At 44.7% G+C, this 10,696-nt stretch overlaps 1 protein-coding gene across 1 annotated transcript in view; it reads right to left on the bottom strand.

The window, feature by feature from the left end:
• Positions 1 to 5,535: 5,535 nt before the first annotated feature.
• The window catches only part of LOC146203975 (neuropilin and tolloid-like protein 1), an 88,332-nt gene continuing 83,171 nt past the window's right edge, over positions 5,536 to 10,696 (bottom strand). The window contains exon 9 of the mRNA XM_084603832.1: positions 5,536 to 10,050. Within this exon, the coding sequence (XP_084459958.1) occupies positions 9,985 to 10,050 (66 nt within the window). The 3' untranslated portion in view covers positions 5,536 to 9,984. The remainder of the gene's footprint in view (positions 10,051 to 10,696) is intronic.

Genomic DNA, 10,696 nt, shown 5'->3' with positions numbered 1-10,696 from the left:
CTGAAATAAACTTCTGATTCGGACTATAGGGTGATAATTACCCAGTAAAACTTTCGTCGACGAGGCGTACGTTATTGTGCCGTAGCAGTCTTGAGTGTGAAACTGAAAAGGACGTTACTCTAAGCAAAAAATGTCGAATTAGTGCCTGGCGAGTGAAATATATATTTGTTTTCGGTACGTTTTTTTTTTTTTTTTCTTTTGTCGATCACTAGTCGTCATCGCGATCGCTGCTTGCGGCTTCAAGCATCGGATTACATAAAAACGAGCGCTGCACTTATCAAAAAATTCTCGGTAAAAATTTTCTATGGTGTGTCTACCAAAACCGTTATGGAATCGAACTTTTTAGACATCAATCTTCCCATTGCGCCTAAAAAATTTGAGACCTAAATTCCAGTGTTCTGCCTCTTTAAGGTATCTCTTAAGAGGTGAAGGCGAAAGCCTACACTGCTTTCTCTTTTCATCGCCTCTTATCTTTGCCTGTTCGATTTACCTATTCCTGTTCCTTCTTATGTTCGCTCTTTCTCTTTACCAATTTCTGTTTCGACGTCCTGATCGGGGAAATTATTGTGGTGGGCTAGACTTACAACGACTGTTCGTTGTTATTTTATGCACTTCATGATTTTTAAGGATTTGTTTGGTGACGTCATTCTTATCGCCTATTGGTAATCATACCGAATAATTACGGTAATCCAAGCATATACGAGTCATTACAGTCATTAGTACTCATGTTAGTCATTATTAATTCTTACTAGGTACGTTTAGTCATTTCTAATCAATTGTAGTCGTTAGACATATTGGTCATTACAAGTCATTAGTCATTTTGGCCATTACTATTTTGCTAAGCATTTTAGTAATTTCTAAAAAATTGTAGTTGTTACAAGTCGTCCTTAGACATATAAGTCAGTAGTAGCATTTTTAGCAATTTTTAATCAATTGTAGTCGTTACAAGTTGTCGTTAGACATATTGGTCATTACAAGTTATTATATTCACTGAAAGTCATTAGTAGCCATTACAAGTCATTAGTAAGCCATTTAGTCATTACTTAGCATTTTAGTAATTGTCTAATCAATTGTAGTTACAAGTTGTTAGATTTATTAGTCACTACCAGTCATTAGTAGGTCATTTTAGTCATTACTGATCATTACTAAGCATTTTAGTCATTTGTAATCAGTTGTAATCGTTCACAAGTCGTCGTTAACATATGGGTATTTACAAGTCATTAGTAGTCATTATTGGTCATTACAACATCTACCAATCTCTATTACAACCTCTATTAATCACTACCTATCATTATCAATCATTTTTCCTTCTTTGATCTGTCTTCACACGGCGGGCATTTCCTGATGACGCGTCCGGCGGTCACTTTTCGCCGAAGCAACACGAGCCTAGAAAAGATTTCGTCGTATCTGGTCAGAGCAATATGATTTGAGTGACGACCTGTGCAAACAATGAAGATTCTGTTTACTCCGGTTTACCCCCATCCATGGTCATGAGCCTTCCTATTCAATAAAGGATGTTCATTCAATAATAATAATCAATCAATCAATCAATCAATCAATCAATCAATCAATCAATCAATCTTTATTTAATGTGCGCAGGAACAACCATGTGGTCTTTGTGCTGCAGCACAAATAAAAAAAAAGAAACAAAAATGAAAAAGCATAAACATGTTTACACACACAGAGAGAACACACACAAAAAAAAATAAATAATACATGAAATGAAACTGAGACGAAAAGTATCACGGAAAGTAAGCAAACAATGAGTAGCATCACTTATATACACAGTGAGAGAATTTTTGAGCACACCAGGAAAGAAAGAAAACAGAAAAGAACGGTAGATAGAAGAGAAAAAAAACCAACAACAACAAATAACTGACATTGATTATAGTAATATAGAAATATACATAAAATAAACAACCATTCCAATAATAATAATAATAATAATAATAATAATAATAATAATAATAATAATAATAATAATAATAATAATAATAATAATAATAATAATAATAATAATAATTGGATCATAGGAAAGTAGCAGTATCTGTCGCTTATTTTTGTTCTGTGGACACCTGAACAGAGCTGTAATGGAAGAAAGGAAGGTGAAGTGAAAGCGGAAGGAGAGAAAGGAGTGCCGTAGTGGAGGGCTCCGGTGTCATTTCGACCACCTGGGGATCTGTAAAGTGCGTTGACATCGCACAGCACACGGACGCCTCTTCGTTTCGCCTCCATCGAAACGCAGCCGCCACGGTCGGGATCGAACCCGGGTACTCCGGCACATCATTCGGGCATCTTAACCACTGCACCACCGCGGCTTAAAATGCACATTTTGTCGGCGCATCATTCGTCTCTCGCTTGTCGGGCTAGGCGCTTCGAAAGTAGGGTGCCATCGATTCCGCGGTGCTGCATAGGCCTGAATGAGTGGCGATGGGCCCACAGTAGAACGAAAGGAAAGCCATGTAGCTTCGGGCGCTACTTGCGCACTCCCGCCAGAGCACGCACGCACGCACACACGCACGCACGCACGCACGCACGCACGCACGCACGCACGCACGCACGCACGCACGCACGCATACTGTCATGCGATTTGATGGCTCGAGTTGTATTCAAGACCAGAAAAGCGTGCAAAAGTGGCTGCCCGGATCGCATGAGCGCAGCAACTGCAGATGTTCGGCATCGCCCAGGACACTTTTCAAAACTTGTCAGGTAAACTTTTTGACCCCCATTTTTAAGGTCAGCTACTCCTGGGATATCATAAATAAATAAAAAAAACCTAAAATTATTTTCGGAGTTATGACCACTGTGTTTGTATTGTATTGTATTCATGAAAACTATAGAGATAAACATAATTGAATAACTTTTCAGATGTAAGCGTAATGTACGGTCATTGCTTTTTATAAGGATTAATTGGTCGTTAGTTTTATTGCGATTTCACAATTTTCAAGAGCATATTCGACAATGTAATTCAGTTACTTACCAAGGGCTATGTATATCGAGGTTATTTTAGATACAGTTACCATGTTGTGTTCTAAAGTATACACAAAATCCTGAAGTAGGCAAGCCATTAATATCATGCAGACGCGGAAAATGTTGCGCGAATACCAACATTCACTTTGTACGTTTGGCCACTCAGCAGAAATTTGTGGCGCAAGGCTGCAGCATTGCTGGGATAATCTCGATTTAAAGCTATTTTACTGTCTTTTTAGGCTATTTGTCACTATTGCTACTTATGCCCCAAAGATTACCGTGGTCCTAGTAACTCATTTTACAACAGATAATAATGTTTAATTTTGATCTTGTAGTTCTCTACATTAGCTTTTATTTGGCGATAGATACAACCTTTCCTTTTTTTTAAAGCAATGTAAAATGCAAGCCGAAAAAAAGGTGGACAACTTACCAGAACGTGAAGAGAGCAAACCTTATGGATGCGTATGGTGTGTACGACGTCGTGCAACGGGTCGTGCGCACGCACCATGTGCCCGACGCAGAACAGACCTCGAATTACATCATGCTTTCGCCTTTTCACACTCATGTTTTATTGGAACATCTTGTTTGTTTTTATTTCCTAAATAAGGCAGCACGGTCGCTTTCGTAGTGCAAATGAACAGAACAAAGTCCAAGGAGACAAATGAAAACTTGGATGGAAGATAATGATTCCTAAAACGGTACAACGCTTTAATTTTTGTGGCGCAGATGAGTAATGCGTGCACATTAAAAGAAAAACAATGGAAAAAGCGGAATAAAGGGGGTAAATGTAACTCTTTCGGCACCACGCGCGCGTGAATTGGAAATTTCCCATTTTCATCTTTATTTTTTTATTTTTTTTTTTTTAAGTCAGAAGCGCAAAGAGCAGCAGCAGCAGCACCGGGCTGTTCGCGCGGTTAGAACTTATCGCGTAGATGTTACACGAAACATTGGGTACAACGTGCGTGACAGGTAAATGGTCCGAGGGAGTAACACATACGCCTTTATTTCTTGGCGCCTCACGCGCGCTTGTTAGCACACATCCTTTTAGTCCATTTATTGGAAAAGGTTATCAAAGAAAAACAAAGGCTCGAGGTAGGACCTTGAAACCTCCCATTTCTCTTGATATGCTGGGAGAGAGAAGTCGGCTGCCACCTGGGAATCGCTGAACCGGAACTCAACTTCTTCCACTGTATGTATTTGTGTGTATGTCTGTGTGTGTGTGTGTGGGATCACGATGGGGTTGCATTATTTGAGCAGGGTTATTAGTTGTGAAGAACGAGTAGTTTACTTGCGCGGGTGCAGTTAATTTGTCCTCTGAAACTTCACAAATGAATAAGCCATTATACTGGTCATCGAGACAGTTCAAGCCAAGCGTTTCAACGTGTCGCTTGCCTTTCGTGGTTCGCGTGCGCAATATATGCGCTGTGGTGAGTCCCAACCGGCGCCAGAGGCTGCCGCAGGTTCCCTTGCCGGCTGGCGGAGCACGTTTCATGTTGCCGGCTAGGGCGGCCACGACGCAAGCATGATCGCACGGGCGAAGGATGTGTGCTGGTGCTACCTTATGCGCGCAATAATTTCATCAGACTGTTCGTACGCCACACAGACAAGATAGTTGTCGAAGTTTTTGTTACATGTCAATCTCGACTCACGTTTTTGTTCACGCACGTCGTGTTTGTTGGAGCAGTGGGTCCCGCGGAACCAGATGAGTTAAGGGGAATGGAAATATGCATGAGTAGAGTGCGCATCCGAGTAAAATCACAAATGCCCGCGGCGACGAGTTGAACGAAGTAAGAGGACGAGGGCAGAATACAAGAAGGCTCTGTCATGTTGTCTGCGCGGCGTGATGTATGTAGCTCCCTTACCTGCTTTGAAGAGTGCCCAGCTATATCTCATCATCTTGACTATACCCACTGCAGGTCAAAGGCTTCTCCCATATTTCTGCAATCAACCAGGCATCGTGCTGCGTTCACCTCCTGACGCCATTAATGAGCCGATTGGAGCGCTTTGCCAGCGAAGGGAGGTATCTTGATTGATGCTTGCACGAAGCGTCGCGCGGAAACGCTCGACTTGAACCGTCTATTGTAAACACCTAGCGGGTGACACTTGCGTTCGTCTCTCCCTCTCTTTCCGGTCACCCATCCGCTTCTATTGTCGTAAAGAAAAAAAATAAACTATATGACCCGCTTGCTCCAAATTATGCAGCATTGTTTCGCGGTTACCGCTTTGTTGTCTATCATGGTATAGACTACAGCTTTGAAGGATTCTTTTTCAGCCGCAGCAAAGGGGGCGACATGTTCGCTGGTCGTTCTGCAGTCCCGCAAACCCAAATCTTTTCCCGTTATACTTTCTGTAACTTATGATCTAGAGTGAGCCTTTTCACATCCGTCTGGTTGGTTTTGAACTATATATATAAGTGACATTACTGTACCATAAACCAAAGTTGTCGAATGCGTTGCCGTATTGACCACTTTCAAGAGCTCGTACGAAGAACTCAGGTTCCCGAAAAAAAAAAAAAAAAGCACGCATTACAGCCCTTACAGGCATATATGTATACTCTCAATGGCGCGATAATTTGTAATCTGTAGTTCAAAAAGACCGAAGACGCCGGATGTTGCGTGAAATTGAAGCATCTAAGACATATGCGTTCAAGTAAATTTGTCGATTTTTTCCCTTTCAGGTGCCCGACGTTACCTTTTATCTTTTCTATTCACGGTGCGGGATAGTAGCAGAGATTAAGTGTAAGAAAAGTGACCTAAGCTATAACACTGTCCTATAACTTTTGGTCTTGCATGTGATGGAATACGCTACGTATCTGTCTTGACTTCGAAGTCACTTTTTTGGACAAAGTACAAAAACAAAAATGAGGAGGGACAAAATATTGGCAGGCCTTATCCTGCCGCCTTATCCTGTACATGCTAACTCGCATCTAAGTACGCTAGCTATGTGCGCTCGCACGTTTAGCGGCCCTGCTTAGGTGAGAGAGAGAAAGACTGAAGAGACCCGGGGAAAAATGTCAGCCCTATAAGTGGCAGTTGAAAGTTAACATCCACCGACAGGCGAATAGAACACTACCAAACCAACGACACCGTTCAGGTACTCGGCCCTCTTTACGGCCGAATATGTATGATATGAGCTGTATCTTTTGGCTTTCACAATTTCCTGTTCACTTCACCACAACTTTAACGTAAAATATGGTGCTACATTTAGTTGAGCTTTCAGAAATAGCCATTCTTTCTTCATACTTATTTCGTACTTTTATCGAACATGTGATTATTTCATCAGTTTTATAAATTATCATTGGGTATAGCTGTATGAAATAAAGCAATTTTATTGATTTCGAGGTTCTGAAGTTTATAAACCGATTTGTGTCATATAGTCGCGTGTACACTACCTTATTTATTTTTTATTTTGCACCATTATGTCGATCGCAGTAAACGGCCATTCCTCTTGCAGACTGTGGTGAATGAAACGAAAATAAAACTTGACACTCATCAGCCGCGTGTCCATTAAGCTTGCTGTGCCAAACTCTAATAATACTATTGCTTTGTATTTTGTACGAGGCCACTGCCATTATATTACCGGGTGTCCTGTAGCTTTGCAGCGTGGCTATGTCTTGATGTTCATATTTCTCCGACACGCTTGCCCCTTTTGACCAATGCTGTAAACGAGTAAAAACGCACAGAGGGCTATAATTTCAGCTACGAAACTTCCCAAGGTGACTTTATATAACTGCACATGTTTTTCCTCAATTAAAAGAAAAAAGCAGGAACAACATTCGAAAAATGCGGCACAGATTCTGCTGGCACGTGACGGCTGCGCTTACTTCGTGTGGTCTTCGAATACGTGCTCGCTAAACCGACAATTTCGGTTTTCGCTTTTTTTATGTGCCAGCACTCGTCGGAAGCCCTAGTACCATGAGAGGTGCTCGCGATTCTAACGAACTCTCGAATGGAAAACTGTCTTTACTTGGTGCCACTCGCAAGAGACGTTAATTATTTATATAGCCTTACTTGCAACTGGCGGGCTTGGGCGTAGGCTTATTATGTTGCGCTGGAGGTACGTGATATGCACCTTTGCACCCGCGCTCTAAAAGTGAACGACCTTGGTAAGAGAAAATGTGGAAGTCGGCTTATGCTATGAGATAACAAAAAGAAAAAGAAATATATCGTGCTACGCACCTACGAACGCAGAAGTAGACGAGGGTGGAATGCATGCTGGTTGGTTCGTTTCCGGCACAGCGTTTCAAGGCAGAATGATCACTCGCACAGCGTGTCTACCCTTGTTCTCTTCACACTGCTCAAAACCTTGTGCCCGAAAATAAGAAATGCAGTGGAGTGTTTGGCAGTCTTCTGAGAAGTGGTCGCTTTTAGTAGGTCGCGTTACTCAGCAGCGCCGCTGTTTCGGTGTAATCCGAAAAGCTGCGGTTTGGGTGAGGGGTTGAGATGGATAGATAATGTTTCGCTACAGAGCTGCGGCGTTTTGTGGTACTTGTATGGTGCTCCGGCACAGAACGCTGCCAACGCTTGGGCCGTCTGTGGTCGAGACGTCGTATCTAAAATCGCGCTAAACACTAACCTCAAGACGACAGAAGGTAACGTCGAGCACCTTACGGGCATGATGAGGGGCGTGACTTGATCGCTTCGCTGGCGTCCACAGCGGGAGGTGTTTGCGGATGAATTCTGCCGATTTGTTTTGCTCCTCGTCCTCTGGACGGCGGGTTGCCCCGCGTCGCGTACACGAGCGGCCGTAACGTTTTTTGCGACCTGGGCGAGGGAGCGCTGCTTTCTTTCGCGGAGTGTCGCATGGTGCACCATTAAGTTCGGGATGCATCTCTTCGCACTTAGGGGAATCGGCGGTGCGCCGCCGAAGTTTGGTTTGCAAGACCGCGCACGTCCATTCGAAAGGTGCCGATGCGCCCTGTGCATCGCTGGCCGTTGACTGTTCGCGGCTAAACGGAAGGCGCCTGCTGAGCGCATTTTTATATAGCTCCCCTCATAAACTGGGTCTTTTTCGTCCTTGGAAAGTGGGCGCATTGTGCCAATGGGAGAAACGTGTTGCTGATAGACAAGTTTTGAGTTTTCGTGTCGACTAAGGCTTCCCGTCCGACGAGGTGCACTCCGATTGCAGATTTGGTACAAAATTTTGCGTCCTCGACGTCCGGCTCTGCAGCTGCGCTGTTGAAATTCCATTCTGGGATTCTACCAGGCGCAGTCCCATTATTTACCCTTCCCGTGGCGGTGCTATGTTCCGAATTGTTCACAGGGAATAACGTCCTATTTATATACACCTACCCTCTTCATGAACACAAGGACGGCTGCAAATACTCGGATACCGTTTAGCGCACTTTCGGTAAGGCCCTTTCATTAATAGTGTCATCGCTGCAGTTCATTTTTATCACGGACCCTCTGCGCAAAGGTGCTGTCAACCTGTCCGAATGATTGTTTAAACTAAGGGTCCTAGATCCTCTGATTGGCGAAAACAAAACAAAACGAAAAAAAAAATTGATGAACACAGTTTTGCCAATAACGCCATCGATGACTCCACTGTAGTGCCGGCATTTAACCCTTTGATAGTGGCTCTTTTTCGAAAACCAGGTGAACAGAAGAATGTTAAGCTGACAACACATTTTAACACTGATAACACGACACTTAGCAGATATGGAACTGTAAGTTTGTGCTGGTTCTCAAGTTGCTTCCTTTCCACCCTTGCTTGACCTGTTTAATTGAAAATCGTTACAGGGAAAGACTACCGTTACCTACCAATATTTCGTAAAAAACTACCGAAACCATCGCAAGGTGGCCGCAAGCAATAAATGTTATAAAAACGAAGGAACCCTATCCTTAAGTATGCGAGGCTACAAGCTGCGCGCCGAGTAAAGTCTCTCCGGCGGCTATAATTCAACAGAGTGGAGCTGCTACGTGCACGACGGGAGGGCTGGCTACACAGTTGCCGCGCGTCTCAGTGGTCGCGCAGGGGTGCAACAGATCGGGAGCAACTAAAAGGGGTCTTCACGAGTGGAATTGTTATAGATGGAAGAGAGCGTCGGGCGTCCCCGGAAGCACGCTTCTCTGCTTCCGCCGTTCAACGGCCCCGGCAAGAGCCGAGACGCGCGTGGCCGGCCTGATTGCTTTGGCAGAGGCAGCTCGCTCTAATCTCCGCAAGCATAAGTGACCCTACCGGTTAGTGCTGTCATTAACAGTTGCGCTATTAGGAACAGTGGAGGAATACGAAGAACCTAGCTGCTCTATTGCCCAAGCCAAAGTCTTTCGGTGGCCCCGGCGGAAGATGAGACGCCAATGGTGGTCCGATCAGTCGCACGCTACGACGCATCCTCTGGGTTCGTTGCTTCGTTTCGGGTCAGGCGGAAGAACCACGAGGCGCGCGTTGAACGACGGAAACCAGGGCGTCAGACTGGCTTCCTCCGGGACCGAGTTTGTTGTCGTTGTTTCCGTTGTGTGTATTGTAAACAGGCAAAGAGTACTCCTAGTAAAGCAACACTCGCGCTGTACAGAGGCGTCCACACACGAGCACCACAGCGTCAGTTCAAAAAGAGATGTCCGCAACATCAATTGTGACACTTTGAGTCCGACGACACCGTGCTTTGAGTCAATGGGTTGAGTCAACGTGAAAGGCTTCCCCGGAGCTGATGATGGTCGTTCGCCAGCCCCCCCTCTTCGTCCCGCGCGTCACACTCTTCGACGAAGCGCGCGCAACCACACGATTACTCTCGAAGCCAGCCTCGTGTCGAATAAGTGGTAACTTTGAGCAGGGTTAAGGCAGTGCAGAACGACCTTTCCTGCCTGTCTTCTTCCCCAGAGGAGGTTCGCGCGGCGTGGCACGGTCGGTTCTTGAGCAAGGTGGCGCCGGGCGTGTCGTGCGCGGGCACGCTCAGCGATAGATGTCGACGCGGGGCGGAGGGTGGGCTTTGTGGGGCGGCGGCGGCGGAGGCGGGATCGGAGGCGTGACGCTGTCGCTACGCAGACTGTGCAGGTCGCCATGCTGCGGACACGAGCGCTACGCCTCCGTTGCCGGCGACAGCGGCCGCCCGTTCGGGTGCTTGCGGAACACGCTCAGGTCCACCTGCACGCCACACAACAGACATGTAACGTCAGGCATACTCGGCACTAATTGCGCGCAGTGTGCGTCGGCTGGCACAATGCCGCCGAGCCGACCGCTGGTATCCAGTTTGCAATTGACTGGGAAGCCAGTGCATGTGCTAGCATTTATAATAGGCCTTGCTCAGAAAAGGGTAGCTGTGCTGCGTGACTACAAAACAGAAAAATTCGAGGACACTTTGGCGACTAAAGTGGTGAAAGGCGAAAGCCTGAGTGCTGCGTTCTGCTACGCGATTTTACCGGGTGCGCGGCATTAATTAGTACTTAATTAGCTAATTAAGCAACTATTACTGATTAGCAATTATTAATTAAATTGTAGTAATTCAATTAGACATGATTATAAATTCATTAATAGTAAGTGGTTATTGTAGCGACGTGGCCATTTAAGGTGGCATTAATTATTAATTAGTTCGTAATTAATCAGTAAGTGCTTATTGCTTGCCATTGGCCGTATAAGCCGGCATTAATTATTTGATTACGCAACTGTAATTAATTAGCAATTATAATTGAGATACAATCAATTAGTAATTACGTAATTAGCCAACAATTAATTAATCAATAATTAGGAAGGAGTAAATAATTAGCAGTTAGTGCTAAGTAATGAAATAAAT

The sequence above is a fragment of the Amblyomma maculatum genome, chromosome 1, assembly GCF_055883805.1.
Source record: "Amblyomma maculatum isolate TAMU_Amacu chromosome 1, ASM5588380v1, whole genome shotgun sequence".
Lineage (NCBI taxonomy): Eukaryota > Metazoa > Arthropoda > Arachnida > Ixodida > Ixodidae > Amblyomma > Amblyomma maculatum.
Note: the sequence above shows the minus strand (reverse complement) of the source record. Positions and strands in the feature narration are given on the sequence as shown.